General features: G+C 38.8%; 2 protein-coding genes across 3 annotated transcripts; one reads left to right on the top strand and one right to left on the bottom strand.

Annotated features, from left to right (window-relative positions):
* The first annotated feature begins 2,648 nt into the window (after nucleotides 1–2,648).
* tac1 (tachykinin precursor 1) lies at nucleotides 2,649–5,693 on the top strand. Of its 2 annotated transcripts, none has more exons than XM_079829154.1 (5): nucleotides 2,649–3,172; nucleotides 4,096–4,198; nucleotides 4,337–4,360; nucleotides 5,011–5,067; nucleotides 5,197–5,693. In XM_079829154.1, exons 1-5 carry the CDS (start codon nucleotides 3,059–3,061, stop codon nucleotides 5,241–5,243), a joined length of 345 nt encoding a protein of 114 aa, XP_079685280.1. In that variant the 5' UTR covers nucleotides 2,649–3,058; the 3' UTR covers nucleotides 5,244–5,693. The 2 variants fall into 2 exon arrangements, with proteins under 2 accessions (XP_079685280.1, XP_079685281.1); XM_079829155.1 differs by having other exon boundaries at nucleotides 2,883–3,166.
* Nucleotides 5,694–7,407: 1,714 nt separating this feature from the next.
* On the bottom strand, nucleotides 7,408–22,177 carry LOC307133982 (asparagine synthetase [glutamine-hydrolyzing]-like; the record flags this gene model as incomplete). The annotated part of the gene is made up of 11 exons (XM_079829400.1): nucleotides 7,408–7,638; nucleotides 9,393–9,548; nucleotides 10,064–10,145; nucleotides 10,245–10,345; nucleotides 13,303–13,409; nucleotides 15,977–16,103; nucleotides 16,884–17,011; nucleotides 18,264–18,365; nucleotides 19,941–20,126; nucleotides 20,224–20,461; nucleotides 21,929–22,177. 11 exons carry the CDS (start codon nucleotides 22,175–22,177, stop codon nucleotides 7,429–7,431), a joined length of 1,686 nt encoding a protein of 561 aa, XP_079685526.1. The 3' UTR covers nucleotides 7,408–7,428.
* Nucleotides 22,178–22,937: the final 760 nt, after the last annotated feature.

Genomic DNA, 22,937 nt, shown 5'->3' with positions numbered 1-22,937 from the left:
GGTAATCATAGTAATGATCCTGAAAATTCAGCTTTGCCATCACAGGAATAAATTACATTACAGTTTTTTTTGCAGTATTTCTGATCAAAACATAAAAACATCTTACCGACTCCAAACTTTTGAATCATAAGCTTGGTCCATTGACTATTGATTTGAGCTGCAAGACATGAGAAACAACATATTAGGTATCAGCAGTATTCAGAATAAACATGAGTCAACATAAACCCCCAGGTGATAGTGTAATTGCTCTTTGCACGCTTCAGTTTCAGTTCATACTGTCTCACTCACTCAGATGATATACAGCTCTAATGAGAATGACATCTACAAATGTTAAAGATGGGCAAATACATTGGTTTTTCAGATTCTTCAAAATTAACCAAATATTTAATATATTAAACCCCAGGAAATGAGTCTCACTACCCATTTTCTACATTAACTCACTGGATAATTTCAACTGACAATGTGAACTTGCAGGTGCTGTGAATTTTGGAGATTTGTTTTTAGAGTATTTTGAGCTGTTTTGTGCTTTGAAATGGGTTGTTTTTATGATGGCTGTACATTGCTAAAACTACATGTGATAGCCTATAGATTCTGTTTATAAAAAGAAATAAATGGCACCTCTTGTATTGCTTTAACTACATAAGCAGAGTAATTCAACCTGCAATCTTCTAACATTTTTGGTAGGCTAAGTTCGCCAGGAGGGTAAAAATCACAACCACTGTTCAAAGAAAAATGAGGTATACTTGTGCTCTTTTAGGGTGAACACTGACCATTAGTGCTATTATTTTCCTCATAGACTGTTCTCTTTCAACGTCTCCAACTTTGCATTCTGACTTCTAATGCATTTTGGGGTAAAACTTTAGCGTTGTGTTCTTAGAAACAAGAAGTTCTGCATAATCAGATGGATTCTTGCGCAGATGAATCCAGAAAGAAAAGATAATGAATCTATCTTATTTTCTATCTTCCATTCATTATCCATCTCTTCTTCAGACACACTTCTGCCTAATATACTCTTTCTCTTGTACCTTCCGTCATCTATGAGAGTGATTGAGAGTTTATATTTCTGAGTAAACAATTTCAATATAAAATGGCATTGGAAGCAAAAGTTAAATTTTTCACTAGAGAACTATTCAGCCTACTGTAAAAACACTGAAAATGGACCTAAAAGAGCTTTTTATGATTTGACTGAAAAATGACACCAAATTCTGTTGGTGTAGTAACCTAATCTATTTCATTGAATCCTATTACAACTATTTTTGATGAATAAAACCTGCCTGGCCAAACATTACAAATGTTAGACCTCTGGATTTGTTTTCCAATATTTGATATCTAGTGTCAAACATTTGGCAACAAATTATTTCTGAACAGCTGCATTACAAAATGTCAACCATATCTTCTCATCGGCAGTAAAAATGAAAATCAAAGACATTGTGCGAAAACCACATTAATCAGTAATTGTCCACCACCCTCACACTTGCTGCTGGGTTGTTTCAGTTGTGTTAGGCGATCTTAGCAAGAAATAACATTTGCATATGATATTAACAGATGATTAAATAAAGAGACATCATTGGCGCTGATAAAGGCACTCGAGGTATGAAGTGCTGTTCGGTCTGTATAGACTCTCTCTGTGCGCTGAGACAAAAGTCCTTTCTCATGGAAATCAGTCGTGTCTCCACTTCCTCCGTGGGTCATCCACCTCTGAGTGTCCTCTCCCTGCTTTTCATTAAAAACACGAATTTAACCCTGTACATCTGTACAGTTTTGTAACCCTGTGCAAGCCTTGTGGGCTGTGTGCAACACAAGCCTACTGGTCCCACTTTATATAAGTGTCTTTAACTACTATGTACTAAAAATTGAATTAATCCTTTGATACAATACACTTCTTGTGTACATGTTTTTACATTGTACTTACATTTTAAAAATATGCATGTAATTACATCTTGATTTCTGTAATTACATCTACAATTACACCTTAATCCACCCATAAACATAATCATATACCACCAAACCTGTCCCTAAATTTAATCGTATCCCATAGCAAGTGCTTTCAAATAACCTGAACAGATGTAAATTAATTAAAATGATGTCTTTTGACGCAAGAAGCCTACATAGTAGCCTAAAGACTTGTCAAATACGATGTGACCGCCTACTCTTAAAATAATAAAGGGTTTTATAGCCTGGTGTCAGTATAACATGGGTTTTGCTCATCTGAAGAACTTAGAATATAACATTAAGAACATTTTAACCTTAAAAATATCAGCTCAAAAGCCGTTCATCCCACAAAAGTGGTCATAAAAAAAGAAAGATGATCTTTTTTAAAGAGCTTCATTTGTTCATTAACCTAATGCTTGAAAACAAGTGATGTTGTGTTGAGCCGTTGGACTCGCGAACCCAAGACAAAAGCAATCTCCTTCAAGAATTCAGTCGTGATTCTTACTCAGAAAACATAAATGCTTCTTCTTTGTTTAATTCCTCTCTAACTGTTTATTCTATTTCCAAGACAGTTCTGAAGTTGCTCACCTACTTTGACGCAAAAGAATCAGTGTTAAACGAGCCATCTGCATTCATGTTTGCACGGTTGTAGACGGAACTTCATAAAACATGCGTCGAATTAGCCAATCATAACGTCACCTGTCTGCAGTCTACATACTGATCAGCACACGTCCATAAAGTCACGGACTGTCCGAACCGGGACTATTTCAACTTTACTTCCTCTAGCAATGTGAGCGAAATATTAACAATGTGAGTCATTGTACGTTTTAAAGCAATCTGACTAATACATGTATTTGTTTTTTTTATCGATTTTAAGCGTCGGAAGGAACCTGTCACCTCCCTGTTGCTTTGCTATAAAGCCGAGCGTGCGAGTCAGTACGGTCACGGAGACGCGCATCGGACGCGCGCACTGAAGAACTGTGTTATATGTGGAGGAAACTGTTCACGCGCAGCTGACAGAACCCTGAACAACATACTCGAACAATACGACTTGTATCGACGTTTAGCAAGCTTTCTATTCTTTAAAGTGCTTTGGGAAAGGAAAAGGAAAGTTACTGGGAGAAACATGAAATTTCTCTTACCGGTCGTAGTAATTTTTCTTGTTTTGTGTCAAGTTTTTGGAGAAGAATTGGGTCCAAAAGAAGACCTTGATTATTGGACAGGCAGCAATCAGGTACAGGTGAGTTTTTCCATCTTTGACTGTTGTCAAATAAAAGCAACTGTTACTATTTGACATTTTATGACTGAATTTATGGACCTTTTATTAGTGCATATGCCATAACAACAACAAAAACACTCTTATCAAGATGTCTCATTACATTGACTAGGCTATATTATGTTTGTATAGTATATTAATAATTATTATTAAGAAATCTTATTTGAAGAGGTAATTATATTTAATTATGCAACTTTTCATTATTATAGCTCAGCTTCATAGATATTATAACAGAAAATATCACAGTCGACATTACAGTGAGCATATTACGTGGTAATAACTGATAAAGCACTGTGTAATAATAAGCAAAATTATATAATTATTGTTTGGTTATTACTTGGATGTAGCAATATTCAGGTTTGAGTTGGACCAAATGCAATAATTTAGAAATTAACCATAAACACCCCCCATGGCAGTAACAGACCTAATTATAGTTTCATGTAAAATGTGTAACATGGAAAATATAATAAAAATGTTATCAGCTGTATTCATTTGATTTCACTGGGTAGTTAGAAAGGATTGAATTACAATATGCACAGGTCGCTGTCCAGTGCTGAATTGCTCAATGCTCATATTGCTTGTTTGAATGGAGCACACGTTTCCCATTTGACATTGCGGGTTGGAAGAGAGCCAAGCACTTATGTCTCTCATGCTTCTTGTGTCTATAAACTGCATCTTTGCAACCGCTGTACCTAGTGAAGTATTTACGGGCTCAAAAATGGTGGTGGAAAACTATGAAATTTGGTGAATTCTGTTTTGGGATGCATTGGAGAGTTATAAAATGCTAATTGTATCAAAATCGGCAAGGGTTCCAGTGATCTTATATTGTGAGTGGCATCTATAATGCCAGGGGTCTAATGCTCCACTAATCAAATCATCTCTTGTAGGATGAGTGGCTTCAGGCGGATCCCTTCAGAGAGATACTAAGACGTATGACGAGGAAACCCCGACCTCATCAGTTCATTGGTCTGATGGGGAAACGGTCCTCTGGTAAGACCACAGTCCTATATCTCAGGCATATTGTAAAATATTCAAATCAGATGTTGATAATATGTTTTAACTAAAATGCAGCAAATTACAAAAATGCTTTTGACCTCTGACATCCCTTTCATTCTTCCACCCCCACAGCAAATGCACAGATTACACGGAAAAGTAAGTGATCTAAAAAACACTCATGCATACATTGCATATATTATTTGTTAAATGCTTACATTTGCCTAAAAGCAAAGATTTACATATACAATCACACATTTTCAGTGCTTTTTCTCACCTGAACTGTAAAGAGAGAAAACCTTCATCTTTACAAATCCTTGATCTTTGCTGGTTTTACACAAGCTCAGTCACATTCAAATGGAATCTTGAGAGTTTTAGCGACGCATGATTCCTTCTAATGGAAGGTCACAACCTCAAGGTCTTTTTTTACAGTAGAATAAAAACAACTGTAAAGACATAAAATCCTTCAACTGCTCTCAGCTTCAACAATACCACAGAACTATGTGTGCGTGTGTGAAAGAGAGATTTATATATATATATATATATTTTATATATATATATATATATATATATATATATATATATATATATATATATATATATATATATATATATATATATATATATACACACACATACAATTTATATGTATATATATATGTGTCTTTGTTAGGGTTGGGATTGGTTTAGGGTTAGCTGCATGTAAATAAGCATCATTGTTAGCTATTTCTATAATAACTACATATAATGTGCAACAATGTAACTGTAAAATAAAGTGTTACCTAATTTCTTTTCCCTCTGTTTTCTAGGGCATAAAATCAATTCTTTTGTGGGGCTGATGGGTAAAAGAAGCCAAGAGGAGCCAGGTAGGAACAGCAGAACCTCTCAAGTAGTATTAGAATTGTTGTTTAAATCAATGATAGTGATAATAAAAACTAGACATGTTTTAAAATTGAGTTGAGATATTTGTAACCCCCGACCTTCTCTCTTCACAGAATCGTATGAATGGGGAACAGTACAGATCTACGACAAAAGGCGTTGATGGCAAAAATGGATCATTGTCACATCCGCTTCCTTAAGGATCATTTCATTATGTGATACTCAATTTTTTTCTTTCTTTTTTTTAAAAATTCAGTTCAGAAGTAAACATTCTTATTTCACATTGTGAAATAAGGCCACACCTGTGTCAGTTTATGTATGTCAGACATTTAAAATACAGTCCAGCTGTGATCAAATGTGTTTATGTCGCAACATCTTTCCCGGTGTTGTGGAGCATTAAAGCAAATCTGTGTCCTTCTGAGGTACTCTGAGATTTGTGCTGAAAATGTCAATACATAGTGCCTCAGTGTTTTCACCATGACTGATGATGTTATAATACCAACAGTCCGGGTGTGATGTCATCCTGCGCATGTCCCGTAACTGCTATGAGCAAAGGTTTTGCTATCTTGATATCTCTGTGTGATTGTAGCTTGATATTAAAAATATTTTCTTTATTGGTGGAAATTTTAATTCCTTGCAGTATCGTTGAATGTGTGGCATATCTCAGTCTAAAGGTGCTTTCACAGTGGCACACTCACTCCACCTGCAGGCTACTAGATATATTTTAAAAATCAACAAGCATTCTTTTCAACTGCATCAATAAAACACAACTCGAAAGGTATTTTGAAGAAAGCCTTTATCAATATCATAACCAGATCTTTCAATGCAATCACACTAAACTCTCCAAATTAATTGAAAAAATGTCCTAAACTATTCAATGTAGAAAGTTCAAGTGTCTTTAAACATTCAAGCCATTTCATTCTCGAATTCAAAATCCATTTTCTACCAGATTATGGTGATGGTGCACCAAAGAAAATATAAATACCACATTGAGTATTAAAAAAAAAGAAAATTTTAACCTTTAAAATTTCACATCTCAATATTAAGCCACCAGTTGAGGCTAAACCATTGAACCCTACTTTAACCAGTGCTATTCATTCAACTCAAGACCCTTACAATAACAGTTAAACGGTTTTTTTGGGAATAAACTAGCCAAGTAGTTACTACATGTCAATTAGCTGACTTCATACACACAAATACACTCATTAATGGAACGGTCCACTAAAGGAACCTGGGATAAGTGCATAGATCAATTGCACAGTGGTAACAGCTCGTAGACTGTTAAGATATTCATTCAGCCCAGATATTACAAAAAATAAATAAATACAATAAACTAAATTTATTCCTGAACCCCTTCAAAAAAACAACAACAACAACAACAAAAAAACATTACTGTTCAAAGGTTTGGGGCCAATAAGAATACCTTTTTTTTTGGTAACCTTATTGTAAAAGTGTTACCAAGGCTTTTTTAAATTATTTTTTTTAAGAAATTAATGCATTTATTCAGCAAGTACATATTAAATTGATCAAAAATGACAGTAAAGACTTAAAATTGTTACAAATGATTTCTATTGCAAATAGTTAATTTGAGCTTTCTATTCAAAAGAACCCCAAAAAAGAGAGACATAATTTTTTCTCTTTTGACTGGGGTAATAATGATGCTGACAATTCAGCTTTGCCATCACAGAAATAAATTGAATAAAAAATTTTTTTTTAAATAGAAAGTAGTTATTTTAAATTTGAATAATTTTTCACATTAATACATGATACATGGCCTTAATGTTTTTGAAAGAAGTCTCTTATGCCCACTATCTAACCGACCTCAAACTTTTGAACAGTAGTGAATATCACTAGTTGCTAATGTAAAATAAATGACTATGGAATCTCTTTTATTTTTTTTACTTGAACTTTGCTTACGGTGTTAATTAATATTAAAGGTTTACTACAGTAACAAAACGAAGAAACAATGGTTACTGTGCAAGTTTCTTAAGGGATTCCTTTAACCAACAAGCTACACCAACCTACTAGTTTGCGTTTAAGAAACATGAGCCGAATGAAGTATGCAAGGCAGCTTTGAAGGCCTGAAAAGTTGATAAGGCCTCTTTTTTATCTTTTGAACCATTGCATGAGCTGAAGAAAATCACATTAACCTGTGAAGAACTGACCTTTAACAAATGTCATCTTTAGGAAAGACCAAACAAACCAGCTTAAAAACACATTTTGGTAAACTGAACAGAGAAAGTGGAGGCAATAAAATATATTATGGTAATGTTTAAATCGACTTCATGCGGCAGACACGTATGCTATAGTGATTGTATTGTTTAGCCAGGGTCTGAAGTTTGATGCGATTACTCGTCTTTATCAGGCTTGTAGATGGACAGGGTTCTGGCCGAGGGGTCAGTGGCCTTGATCCAGCGAGGCATCCAGTAATGGGGCGTCCACTCACAGCGGCCGGGGAAATTCTTCTCAAAGATCTGCCTTATGAAGAAACCCTCTTTGGTTGTGGGTGGGTTGAAAGGGAACAACTTAGCAGCCTTCTCCAACTGAGAGCCATTCACCTGAAAAGGAAAAGAAACATTCAAGGAAGAGATTAAAAAAAAGAAGAGGCTTTCAAAGGGTTAGTTCACCCAAAAATGAAAATTCTGTCATTAATTAAATGACTTTATTCAACAATTTCTTCACATCTGACACTCTCCTATGCTGTTGATGTAGTAAATACGGTGCAGCGCATCAGAGTTACATCAGAGCTATGCCAGAACGCTGGCTTACCATTGGCTGATGCTGTTCTTGTGAGCACCACAACGTATGCGTGTGATGCTGACGCAGGAGCTGGCCAATGTAAACTGCATAGGAGACTGACACAGACGATAAGAAATTGTTGAATAAAGTAAAGTCATTATTTTTGTGCACAAAAAATATTCTTGTTGCCTCATAAAATTACAGTTGAACCACTGTAGTCATATAGACTAATTTAACTAGGGATGCGCGAGACTAGCTGACTATTCGATTAAACAATACTGCTGCTGCTAGTCAACTTTGAAAATACTAGTCGTTTACTTTTTTTATTTTCTTGCACATTTAATGTATTGCTTTACATTTTTACAATGGCTACGTTTAAATTACATCATGTTAATGTTACATCTTGAAATTAATATATTATTTAGCAAAGTGTATATCTGCAGCAAAACAATATCCTTTAATTTTACCTCAGGTTTTGCAGTTTACTCTGTGGCGCTCGCGGGAGGTACAGATAAATCTTCACTCGGAAGGTGAGGGAGGATTTTGAAACCCTACACAAAACTTTCCCCTTTTCTTCTGTCATATCAAACTATTAAGCACGTCAAGCTTTTCTTGCGATTTTGCCACCTGTCATGTGTACAATGCGTTTTCATACACGAGAAGCGTGTTCAAACCCGGACACACATGTGGTTGCAGTGGTAATGAACAATACCTTGAATAAATGTCTATAATGGCTAACGTTGCTTCAGTGAATGCTCAAGTTTAATATACAATGATCATAATGCAAGGCAAGCATGTCGCATGCATCTGATTTATTTTTAGTGGCATTCAGTATGGGATTTGACTGTTTATAGATTAAAGGTTTAGTGTGTAATATTTATGAGGATCTATTGACAGAAATGCAAAATAATATACATAACTATGTTTTCAGTGGTGTATAAAGACCTTACATAATGAACCGTTATGTTTTTTTTACCTTAGAATGAGCCATTTCTATCTACATACACCACAGGTCCCCTTACAGTGAAATCGCCATTTTGTGCCGTCATGTTTCTACAGTAGCCCTAAATGGACAAAATGCTCTACAGAGCGCTAGTCACTCTCTGCTCTCTCTGACAACAACATTTTTGTAAATTTTTTGCCCCCATAGCTTCTCTATGTGCTTCGAAAGGGTGGAGTGAGCGGTGTGTGATTGCAACTCACAACCTTACCACTAGATGCCACAAATTCACACATTGCACCTGTAAGTGTTCTTTCAAATAGATCGATCACACAGACCATCTCCTGTGGGCGGTGTTAGACTAGTCGGTCACAAAATCTCCATTTAAATGGTCATGAACTTAGTCGTTGCGCACATCTCTAATTTTTCCTACCTTTCTGGACCTTGAAAGTGGTAATTAAATTGCCGTCTATGGAGGGGTCAGAGAGCTCTCGGATTTCATCAAAAATATCTTAATTTGTGTTAATAAGGTCTTATGGGTTTGGTACGACATGAGAGAGTAATTAATGACAGAGTTTTCATTTTTGGGTAAACTAACCCTTTAAAGTGCTGTTTCATGTACATGTGCATTACCTTAGACTCAATGTGCTCCTGCAGGCTAGTGTACCAGGATTTCTTCATGGATGACAAACCATCACTGAAGGCCTCTTTCCTTCGCCAGAGAATCTCTTCTGGGATCAAGTTTATCCCTTCAAATGCTTCCCTCAAGAGATGCTTCTCCACACCATCCTGTGCCGATCAAACAAGTAATTCAGTCTGGTTTTAGGGGGCATTTATACATCAGCCTTTTCAACTAAAAAAAGAAAACTTTTCATGCATTTTGGCCATTCATGTACATGACAATGTTTTGGGGGCCTGAAAACAGGCTTCAAAGTGCAAGTTTTTGCAACTAACATTGCTGTCATCTCCATATCATCTACAAAAACGCAAATTTGTTAAAATAAGTTGTGTAAATGTACTATCAAAAAAAAGAAAGGGAAGATAAACCATGCAAAGCACATCAAAATAATACATTTTAAAGAATAAAAATGTTTGGTTCCCATTGACTTCCATTGTCCATAATTGTTTTTTTTTAAATGTCGTCTTTTATGTCCTACAGAAAAATACATTCTGGTTTGTAACAACATGAGGTTGAGTAAATTACGGTTTTCATTTTAACATCTTTAAGGGTTAGGGGTTTGTCAAACTCAAATAATTAAACTATGTATAAAGCAGAGTAGCCGCAGCAGGGACGGACAACCCACCTTAGGCACCCTCATCCCTTCAGGCAGAGAGAGGAAGTATGCAGTAAACCTATGGTCCAGGAAAGGCACTCTCAACTCCAGGCTAATGAAAAAAAAAAAAACAGTTTGGAGTGACAAATACTATGACATTTTTTGTGTTGCTGTGGGCAGGGAAGAGAAGGAAAGGGACATTTAGCCTTACCCATGTGCAGCAGTGGTTCGGTCTGCTCTCAGCCCATCAAACAGATAAAGCTCTTCCAGCAGACGCACACTTTCCTCAGCACCAGCTTTATGTGTTGGAGCCTAATTTAAAAATGGGTCAAATGTTCAGTTGAAAGCCGAGTCATAAAATACAGCAATAATGCATGCCATGACATGACAGTAATGTCTTATATACTGAAAAAAAAATAAAATTAAGTCACCAGTTGTGGAAAAACAAGCATACTTCGAATGGGCACTTGTAGTGTACATCAGATCTCAAGAATATTATACCTATACCTGATAAACATATGAATGAGTTGCAAATTTAAAAAAGGTTCTCTATAATTCTCTATTAAAAAAACTACTTCAAAATGATGTATGATTTGTTTGAATCAGAAAAAAAAAAAGACTGCGCAACACCCATTTGTGTGCCCCAGGGGCCGTTTTTGTACAGAATGCAGACAGAATGCGTTTTTACAGTGAGAGGCGCCTTTTTTTAAAATAGTTCCCTTTCAGTCGGTCACGTTCGATGTACATCATACGTCACCGACGAATTGGGATCACTTCTGGGAGCCCCTATCAGCTTCGAGCTATATAGAACCGGCCAATGAACATTGGCGTGCGAGATTTGCATCTCGAGCTCCGCCCCGCGCTGCGGGTATAAACAGGAAGCGAGAGGGAATGCATGCTGTCATTCACTTCGGAGCCGAACGGCATTTGAAGAGGATTCATATTGCTTTAAAGCTGCTATCAGAGTTTCAGTTATTCTGAAGAACCGGAGAAGAGGTGGAACGCGGTGTTGGAGAGACGGCACACTTCAGCGGGATCGCGGTGCTCACAGCTGCCTTGGAAAGAGCGAAAAAACTGCTGTTTTCACAGCAACCTGTGACTATCTTGGAAATAAGGTTGAGACTCACCTACCTACGGGAAGGCGGAGTCCCCTTACCCATCCCACAAATCTAGTTATATTCCTAACCAGAATAGACCTATTTCTTCAGATGGCCCGGGTGACCTGAGGATTACGTTTAGGACACACCCGCCGAGTCAGTCTCCGCAGGCCCCTATTCCCTCACAAGTTCCGCGGTAGAGCTCCCGGGAGAACCCGCTGGCCCCTCCCATGGGCGGCCAGCAGTGACTTTCGGAGATCCGGTGGATGAACAGATGTTGATCGCTGCATCGGAGGGGAAGTTTCAGTCCTCGGAGGATGAAGGTTCGGCCGTACTGCCTCCCTCTGGGAGAGTGGCAACGGCCGCACCGGACCCCGAGATGGCTGCTATGCTTTCCCGGGCCGGGAAAGCTTGTGTGGAACCCTCCACTGGTCCCGAACCCTCTAGGTTGGATGATTGGTTTCTCTGGGAGGGTCGCGCTGGTTCTCAGCGTCCCGCCCCGATACCTTTCTTCCGGAGGTGCATGAGGAGCTCACGAGGTCGTGGACGGCACCTTTTTCTGCCAGAAACCGACCGAGTGACTCCTCCCCCCTCACTACCCTTGACGGCGGGCCAGCCAAGGGATACGTGGGGATCCCGCCAATGGAGCGCGCCGTCGCGATACAACTGTGTCCGGCGACCGCCTCCAACTGGCGCGATGACCCGCGTCTCCCGTCCCGGGCCTGTAAGTTCTCTTCCAGTCTGACTGGGAAGGCTTACAAGGCCTGTGGACAGGCTGCGTCTGCCTTGCATGCCATGGCGTTGCTTCAGGTCCACCAGGCCCAGGCACTCATGGACATGCACAAAGGTAGGTCTGACCCAGAGTTCCTCCGGGAGCTCCGGACGGCGACGGACCTCGCCCTCCGGATGACGAAAGTCACCGTCCGTTCCATCGGTCAGGCAATGTCCACGCTTGTGGTCCAGGAGTGCCATCTCTGGCTCAACCTGGCCGACATGAGGGAGACAGACAAGAATCGGTTCCTGGACGCCCCCATTACGTCGGCCAGGTTGTTCGGCTAACGCAGAAACGCATCTTCAAGTGCATCCGTCCCCAAGATTGGTTTGCAGCGATCGACCTGAAGGACGCGTACTTTCATGTCTCGATTCTCCCTCGACACAGGCCCTTTCTGCGCTTTACGTTCGAGGGACGGGCGTATCAGTACCGTGTCTTACCCTTCGGCCTGTCCCTGTCGCCCCGCGTCTTTACGAAGGTCGCGGAGGTGGTCATTGCTCCCATGAGAGAGCATGGTGTTCGCATTCTCAACTATCTCGACAACTGGCTGATCCTTGCCCAGTCGCGGGAGTAGTTGTGCGAACACAGGGACATGGTGCTCAGTCACATCAGCCAGTTGGGGCTTCGGGTCAACTGGGAGAAGAGCAAACTCTGTCCCACACAGGAGATCTCTTTTCTCGGTATGGAGATAGACTCGGTCGCCATGACAGCGTGCCTCAACGAGGAGCGTGTCCAGTCAGTGTTGAACTGCTTGAATTCGTTCAAAGGCAGGACAGCGGCACCACTGAAACACTTCCAGAGGCTCCTGGGGCATATGGCATCCGCAGCCGCAGTAACACCGTTGGGATTGCTTCATATGAGACCACTTCAACGCTGGCTACACGGCCGAGTCCCGAGATGGGCGTGGCACAGTGGGTCTTCCGTTGTGTTGACGGTTACCTTGATTAGACTGACAGGACAGCTGATTCGGGGGTGTTTAAAAAAAAAGAAAGAAAAAAAAACAATGCGTTGTTACATTTTTGCATGCCAGAACAATGGCATCCCGGTACGTCGTAGGCTACACTTTTTTTCAGATTCACAAACTTTCATGGATTTCAAGGACCCGTGGGAACCCTGACATTTAAATAGATTTTCATGTAATTGCAATTAACATACAATTATGTGTCCGTAAACATTACATTCAGTTTGCACTTTAGCATACGTTTTACAGGAATAATATACTTAAGGTGTACTTTTTCACAGGGGATACTTTGCTATAAAACTAAGAAAGTTGTTAGGATACTTTATCTAACGGAATAACATTCATACATTTTTAAAATGCCTCCTACTCGTCATAAATGTTCAAATACTTTTTAGAAACACTGTCAATTTGCACACCTTAATCATACAATAACATGTACCTTATGAAAGTAGATGTATCCTTGTGTCAGCTCATCTGAACCTTCACCTGAGAAAATCACAACGCTGTCTGTCTTCTCACGGATGTACTTTGATACCAGGTACATGCCTGCAGACAAACACAACACAGAAAGATCACTAAATGTTCATGCTGCCATCTAGTGGCTGAAAGCAGACGCTTTTAGACAATATTGTTCATACTTATGATTTGTTCTAACTTCTAACACCAAGTATTAAAGGGGTCATGAATTGCATTCTTTTTATTATATTATGTTTCCTGAGGTGCACTTCTAAATGTTAATATGATTTTTACATAAAAAAATGTCAATTTAGAAATACAAGACCATTTTCTACCCTGATTTTAGCCCTCTGATTTGAACGCTGTTGGAAGTGCCATTTCTTTTGTGAGACTTCAATGTAAACACCCACTGCTGATTGGCTAACATCTTTGAAAAAAAGTATATCATGTGGAAAACTCTCGAAAACTTAATATGTTTTTTACTATTAGCTGTGGAGATTAACTAATTGTGAAAGTGTTTATAGCATTATGTTTAAATCTACTCCCGTCACATGAATGGTTACCGCGATGAGCATTGTAGCCGATGACAGACATGAGTGCGGTTATCTCGTCAATTCAACACGATTTCTGCACTCTCATGAATGCTTTCATCATAACTAACAGAGCAAGATGTAAACAGCATCATTGATTATAGCTGGAGTTTTGGCCAGAACTGATGCAGAAACAGCAATAAACGATTTTGAGACAAAGAATATCTGACTTAGGGCTGTGCGATATCTATGGAGTGAAAACAGTATCAAAGCCTCCCACAAACGCACAAAATGCAATGCAATCAAAAAACATCCAGAGAAATGAATGCTGCCTTTTGGATTATTCAGTTTGAAGGCCCATTAGCGCCCTCTGGAGGAAGACACCAGATCACATCTTTGCAGGTAATGGGGACAGGTAGGCTTGTGGGCTTTGGTGAATCAAGGCTGCGGAACGACAGTCTCAAATGATTTGACAAATACAAAACACGTATTTCACAGACCTTCTTAAAGGCAGAACACCAATGCAAAAGACTGCCGTGTGCACGGATCTGTGGCGTGAATGTGTGGATCTGTGGTGTAGTGTGCATGTGTAGATTGCCGTGTGTGTGTGTGTGTGTGTGTGTGTGTGTGTGTGTGTGTGTGTGTGTGTGGATCTGTGGTGTAGCGTGGCGTGGCGTACATGTGTGGATTGCTGTGTGTGTAGATTGCCGTGTGTGTGTGTGTGTGTGTGTGTGTGTGTGTGTGTGTGTGTGTGTGTGTGTGTGTGTGTGTGTGTGTGTGTGTGGATCTGTGGTGTAGCGTGGCGTGGCGTACATGTGTGGATTGCTGTGTGTGTGTGTGTGTGTGTGTGTGTGTGTGTGTGTGGGCATGTTTTTGTGAAATATCAGGACACAAATGTGTATAATGACATGGGTATGACATAGGTATTACAAAAAGAGGGTGAAATATGAGGACGTTCCCCATGTCCTCACTTTTCAAAATGCTTATAAATCACACAGAACAAGTTTTTTTTCACAGAAAGTGAACTGCACAGTCTCCTGTGAGGGTTAGGTTTAGGGTTAGGGTCAGTGTAAGGGGATAGAAAATACGGTTTGTACGGTATAAAAACCATTACGCCTATGGAATGTCCTCACATTTCACAAAAACAAACATGTGTGTGTGTGTGTGTGTGTGTGTGTGTGTGTGTGTGTGTGTGTGTGTGTGTGTGTGTGTGTGTGTGTGTGTGTGTGTGTGTGTGTATATATTTTTGGATTGGTGCGTGCGCGTGTGGATCTCTCACATGCATTTGTGGATTGCTTTGTGTGGGTGTGTGTGGAGCTATTCATATATTCTGGGATTTTATCGATAACGATAATTGGACAATATATTAGTGATTTTTACTTTTATAAAGCCTTTTTCTCTAACCTAATTATATGCATGCATAATTTTTTTGTCAAATTCTTACATTTAATCAAATTAAATTCTAATAATAAGACACAATAGGGCTGTTACCAATCAAATCTATCAACATAATTAATCTCAATTCATGACCCCGTTAAGCTTTTGCATGCATCTCAACCGGCATTGTTTGTGCTACAAATATAATTTACGCCACAAATCAGGCATCTTGTTGAACAGGTATGCCATTTATTTCTTGTCCAATTAAAAAAAAATGTGGAAACCAGTTTTTCAAGCAGTTTCAAACAGTCTGTATTACACAGATGAAAGGAAAAAGCACTATGAGAAAGAGCAGAGAAAACAAATGGGAGATCACCTCGTGCTGAATCGTCCTGCTAACTAACTTTCTAAGCAGTATAATAATAATAATATATATATATAAGTTTCAGACCAGCATTATCTCTAATCCAGAGAATTCACATGGTCACACAGTCAAATGAGAAGATCAGAGGAGTGGTAGCTAGCTAAACCCTAAACCCAACTGCTAGCGGTGCAATGACAGCAGGATAGTTTTATTATCGACGCTTTGTAAATGTTGTGCTTGTTTAAAAATGCAGATATGCAAAAGGGAATCAAATTTCACATTCTGTGCTCCACACAAGAAAATGAGTATCTGAAGGAATTGATTGATTTACTCTTTAAATGCCACATCCATCAAAACATTTTATGAATGAGATCTCCTGTACTCACCGACAGAGGCACGTACAGTGGTGATGTCATAACTCTCCAAGTGAATGATGACTTCCTCCAGCACACTGATCCCCTCCTCAGGTGTGAAGCTCACCTCATGATGTTCACTGCCAATGTGGTCTGCCACCTGCCACATGACACCAGGTAAAACCAAGCATTTCTACTACCAAACACTCAAAAGTACACTTCCCATGAAAAAGGCACAATTATTTTTTATTTATCCATTTATTTATTTGTATTTACAAATGGTCAACCTTTATAAAACTTTGTCAACCTCAGGTCACACTAAATATTATATGAGCCATTTAAAATTTCTATGAGATTTGCAATTACCCGAATTTTGAACATACAGACATTTGTGCATTTATTTCATAACTAGTTTGACAACCTTAATATTCCCATAAATTAAATTTGCTAGATTATTTTCTTTATAACAATAACTTTAGGTTGAAGACTGAGCGTGATAAATCCAGTTTGTGGAAAATTTGTCAAAAATAGAGAGATTAATCATCTTTCCTGTGCTGAAAATAGGCTAATAAATCTTCAATGTCACAATTTTAAGGAATGTTACAGTTTTCTAATGGAGGGAAAAGCATGCTGAAACAAGGGTGCATATGAAATGTGGGACGGTGAAATGTTTCTGATAATAAATTAGAAATGTTTATACTTAACTTATATTCAATTGGTGGTAACAGTTGACGTCAAGATAACTTAAAGGAAGGGCATTTTATTTAAAATCAGCTACTTTCATAGTGAGTTAATAGTTCATTAACCACATCTAATAGCTCTTACACAAAAATACATGGGATTGTGCCTCTAATACTGTAATGTTTGCTGTGTTCATGAAACATGCTTCTGATATGAACGTAAAGTACATTCGACATGCTACATGTCCAAATTGACTTACCTTGCGAGCAGCAGCGACATCTGGGCTGTCTTCTGCACCAATGGAAAAGGTCTGAATGGGATATTTCAGCTGCTCCTCTTTGGCCAGTTTCACAAGTGTTGCAGCTACCAGACTTGAATCGAGACCACCTGGAAATACAAAAATCATGTACAGTGTGAATGTTAAAAATATATCTATATATCTTACCTCTCAGGTAGGTCCTTCAGAGTGTCATGGAGAGGTGAAGTGTCTAAGTCACATCATCTAGCTACTGGAGTTCCCCAGGGCTCAGTGCTTGGACCACTTCTCTTCTCCATCTACATGTCATCACTGGGATCGGTCATTCAGAAACATGGCTTTTCCTATCACTGCTATCCCGACGACACTCAACTCTACTTCTCATTTCAACCAGATGATCCATCGGTTGGTGTTCGTATCGCTGCTTGCCTAACAGACATTTCTGCCTGGATGAAGGAACATCACCTTCAACTTAACCTTGCAAAGACAGAACTTCTTGTTGTCTCTGCCAACCCAGCACTTCACCACAATCTCGCCATTCAGCTAGGTCTGTAGATTTGCATTATACAACATTAGGAAGATTAGACCCTTCCTATCAGATCATGCCACACAACTACTGGTCCAAGCTCTTGTTCTCTCCAGACTGGACTACTGTAATGCTCTTCTAGCGGGCCTTCCGGCATGCACTATCAAACCCTTGCAACTGATCCAGAATGCAGCGGCGAGGGTGGTCTTTAATGAGCCGAAGAGAGCGCACGTCACGCCTCTCTTCATCAGTCTATGGTCTGCACTGGCTACCAATAGCTGCTCGCATCAAATTCAAGGCACTGGTGCTCGCCTTCAAAGCAACCACTGGCTCTGCACCAATATACCTAAACTTGCTCCCCTTCAGACTTACACACCCTCCAGGAACTTACGTTCTGCTAGTGAACGACGCCTTGTGGTGCCATACCAGAGAGGTATGAAATCGCTCTCACTGACCTTTTCCTGGGCCGTTCCCACCTGGTGGAATGACCTGCCTGGTGGAATGACCTGCCTATCTCAATTCGTGCAGCCGAGTCTGTAGCCATTTTCAAAAAACACCTAAAGACACATCTCTTCCAACAGCACCTGACCAATCAAGAATAGCACTTTTCATTCTATTAATTTTCTGTCTGTCTAATTTATTTAAAAAAATAAAAAAATAAATAAAAATGTCCTGTGTGTTCTGAGCTAGATTAACTGAGACTTGCTACAGCACTTGCATACTGTTGCCCTTGGCTGTTCTAGTTGCTTCTTTTGCTCTCATTTGTAAGTCGCTTTGGATAAAAGCGTCTGCTAAATGACTAAATGTAAATATCAGTTAACTAATACACTAAATAAAAAATAAATGAGCGCAGACACCTGAGAGGAGGCAACCGATTCTTCTGTGTCCCATCAAGCGTTTCTTTACCGCATTTTCAAACAGGATCCTAATGTTGCTCTTGACAGTCTCCAGTGCATAGCCTGATGAAAAGAAATGAATTTCTCTTTAGTTCAGACTGGTGGTAAAATAAATGGTGGTGTAAAGCAAATGTAAACTAAAAGGATTGAGATGTTCCAGAGATATTTTGCCCAATCATCTGGGTATGGTTGCACCAGTTGTTCAGAAGTCCATATAAGAGGCTTACTAACTAGTAGCTAGTTTGTAACTAACTCATGTCATATTTGGTCCTACCAAATTAAGTGCAATGACATTTACCTTTTATGGTTTGATAGCAACCATCAAATTTGTCAGCAAAAGTTTTCCAATTTTATTTTTATCTATTTTTAAAATAGCAATAAATACTGATAAAAATTTATTATGATTGGTTTTATTTGGCATGCATAGAGGTGTGCTATTTAGATTGGGTTTGAGTTTGAGCCACTAACAAGTCAGTTACACACATATTCCAGAAAGCAAGGTTAACTTACCGTCACATATACCTTGAACTCTCGGTTAATTAACACAAACCTTGCTTACTCAAGATATGCTGGTTCCAAAAACGTGTCCAAGTTAACACACAAGACATTCCAGAGCGACGACTTGATGATTCCCCATGGAAACAGATGCTAAAGTGCCATTCTACTTCCTCTTCTTTTGTTTAATGGCGGTTTACATAACCTACTTAATAACAATTTTTTTCAATCTTTTCATTTAATAAGTAATCTTTATTCACCGAGAATAAGGATTATATTGTTTGTTTGATGCTGATTAATTGAATGCAAATCCTTGTGTGAAATAATAAAATAAATAATATATTTGAATTTAATTTACATTTAAACATTACCTTGTTATGATAGTGCTTTAGAATTAATATATAGTATTGTATATTATATAACAAATTTTGTTCTATTAATTTAACTAAATAACACACATCCGAATACCTCTTACTTATGCAAACTAACCCTAGAACATAACCTGCTCCGGCTACTTGTATACCCTGAAAGTTACCTCCGGTTTTGGAACCGAAAGTTGAGCAACTGTGCTGCGTTTTAACTTATGCACAGTCCCTGCTCCATAGAAGAAGAAAAAAATTAACCAGTTTTTTTTTCCAATGAACCAGTTGATCCGGTTCACACAACGTGACTTGATTCAGTCAAGCAGTTAACACCCCTTTACAAGAAAAAAAAAACAGATTTACATTTAAAAAAATAAAAAAACATCTTAATAATAGGTTACCAAAAAATGAAACTTCTATCATAATTTACTCACCCTCATGTTGATCCAAACCTATAAGACTTTTGTTTATCTTTAGAATACAAATGAAGATATTTTTAATGAAATCTGAGAGATTTAGTCCAAATCCAAAGCTAGCAAGTCTCTTCAGAAAATTTGGACCAAACAGCTCAATTCATATGGATTTTCACATTCTCTTTTCCTCGTCAATGGAAAGACTCTCATATTTCATTTAAAAATATCTTCACTTGTGTTTCAAAGATGAACGAAAGTTTTATGGGTTTGGAATGACATGAGGGTGGGACAAAACAATGACAATTTTCATTTTTGGGTGAACTAACCCTTTAAAAACAAACTACTTTCATGCTGAATATGACATCTACCTGTGCCAAGACAATCAAGTTTGTTATAGGTGGCATGTTTGGGTTTGTCTGTGCAGCAGTGGAAGCGATCCATCTGAACAGACTCCACTTTTCCATTGAGCTTCAAGTTAAATGTCTCAAAGTGCCCTGGTGGGAAGGGGATGATCTTTGCAGGAGTGGGCATGGAGTGTGTGATATCTGTCAAACCTGTTTGGATTAAATCAAAGATAAAATACAAAATTATGTAATACAAGTTGCTCAAAGTGAGCAAAAACACAAGTTTGTTTTTCACGATTCATTGTACCTTTGGCCTCAGAACAGACAGCTAGAAAGCCATCGTCAGTGAGCATCCTGAACAGTGGTCTCACGCCATAGGTGTCCCTTCCCAAGAAAACCTTTCCATTAGCAGTGTCCAACAAGATGAAGGCGAATACACCATCTAGCAAGGAGGCCATCCGTTCGATTCCAAAGCGATCGTACAGGTGCAGAAGGATCTCTCCGTCAACTTTAGTCTGATGCTCAAACTCAAATTGATTCTTCAGCTATAAGGGATAAGATTGGACAACAGATGTTAAAGTCGGCATGAAGTCAAAGTTGACCCCATTTAGTTTATTAGCTCACATTTCTAGTCTTGTGGTAAACAAGTCACCGGTGCAAGTTAATCCACACACACACACACACACACACACAAAAAAATCTTGTTAATCTTTAACCAAATTGTACTTCCCCATAGTAATGACCTTCCTTCTACAATGACGTCAGTTTGACGGCTTGGGTATTACATCCCCTCCAACTGTCATTTTGATGTGAGAATTGACTACTTTTCTAGATCCAACCAATTCCCAGAGGGAAAAAAAAAGAAGCCATGGCCTCTATGTTTCTCTCCATTTCACTCAGGAAATACAACAATACTGAAGTTGGGTGCAACTTCCGGTTCACTTGGACTTCAAAGTCAGCAAAAAAGTATTTTCTTCTCGAATTTGTTCATGGATTGTCATGTGAGTGACAGGTTGTCCCGCCCTCACGCTGGTAAACGCATAATCAGAGAAGAGAAAAGATGTCGTTGCGACAGTGGGAAGGGTTATTTTGATTAAAGATTAAAGGGCTATTTCACCCAAAAATGTAAAATATATATATATATATATATATATATATATATATATATATATCTGTCATTAATTACTCACCCTCATGTTGTTCCAAACTCGTAAAACCTTTGTTCTTCTTCGGAACACAAATTAAGATATTTTTGATTAAATCCAAGAGCTTTCTGACCCCACATAGACAGCAACACAACAACAGCTTTCAAGGCCCAGAAAGTTAGTAAATGACATCATTAAAATGGTCCATGTGACTACAGTGGTTCAACCTTAATGTTATGAAGCGGCAAAAATATTTTCGTGCAAAAAAACAAAACAAAAAAAAATAACTTTATTCAACAATGTCTTCTCTTCCCTGTCACTCTTACGCTATTCACGTTGTTGGGCTAGTCACACAGTGCAGTGCTTCCGGGTTCTACAGCAGAACGGCAGCTCACTATTGGCTGAGCACCACATGCATGCGTCGTGGTGCTAATGTGAATCGCGTAGGAGTGACAGACGAGAAGAGATTGTTGAATAAAATCGTTAATGTTTGTTTGTTTTTTTGCGCACAAAAAGTATTCTTGTCGCTTCATAACATTAAGGTTGAACCACTGAAGTCACATGGACTATTTTAACAATGTCTTTACTACCTTTCTGGGCCTTGAAAGTGGTAATAACGTTGCAGTCTATGGGGGGGTCAGAAATCTCGTGGATTATCAAAAATACCTTAATTTGTGTTCCGAAGATGAACAAAAGTCTTATGGGTTTGGAACGACATGAGGGTGAGTAATTATGTGGCGAGGTGGACGAGCGAGAGACATGGGAGGAGCGAGCAAGATCGGTGTGCCTGATTATAGAATAGAAGTCTAAAAATAGAAGTCTAATAGAAGTCTAAAAAGTCAGAAAGTTAAGCTACCTAGTACCTACCGTGACGTGGTTGTAGATCTCGCCATAGCAACATAACCAGAGGTAGGGGAACTTATTGATTCGCAAAGGCTGCATGCCATGCAGCTGGTCCACTATAGCTAGGCGGTGAAACCCAAAGCAGCAGTTGGTGAAACCGATGACATTCTCAATGCGGAAAGCGTCTGGTCCACGATGAGCGATCTTCATGGCATTAGTGCACTGGTTTGCAAGGCACTCATCACTACCAAACACGGCCCATATACCACACATTCTGATGCTATGGATTAATAAGAACATAATATGTATTACCAAAACTAGTAGGAACCCAAGTAATTTCCAAATTTCTCAACACATTAATTCAAGACCACGGAGTACCATGTCTTTTTGACATGTAACATGCTAATATTAACAATATTCTTTGATTTTCTTGTTTCAGTTGAACAAAAACTGATGTTCACTGGACAAGAGCCTCTAAACCTGTGTTTCCCGTCTGGAAGCAGTGAAAGTCAGGTTTCCGAAGTAAAAATCCCATTAATTTTCCCATTCATACAGACGCATGTATCTTGTAAATAACAGGTGCATTTATCCTGTAAATCTGACTGGAAAAACATGTCCCCACATAAAAAGTAATACGGTTTTTAACCACAATTGATCGTCTTGTGCTGGTCTGCAACGAACCAGGCATTACATAACGTACGTTGAAAAGGTCACCCCGAAAGTGGGCGGAAGTACCACCCCATTGTTTACAAAGCGAATGTTCAAAGACTAATACAAACGTTTTTTTTAACAAAACAGGTAAAACAATGATAAATTAAATAATAAATATGTAATTCAACATACAATAAAATGTGAACGTTTTTAAACAATGGGGCGGTACTTCCGCCCACATTCGGCATGACCTTTTCAACGTACGTTACGTAATGCCTGGCTCGTTGCAGACCAGCACAAGACGATCAATTGTGGTTAAAAAGTATATAGATTTTAATTTTTTTTTTTAGAAAATGACAGGTGGTTTCACTAGATAAGACCC

Source organism: Gobio gobio (genome assembly GCF_949357685.1).
Source record: "Gobio gobio genome assembly, chromosome: 11".
In the NCBI taxonomy this organism is placed as follows: Eukaryota; Metazoa; Chordata; class Actinopteri; order Cypriniformes; family Gobionidae; genus Gobio; species Gobio gobio.
Note: the sequence above shows the minus strand (reverse complement) of the source record. Positions and strands in the feature narration are given on the sequence as shown.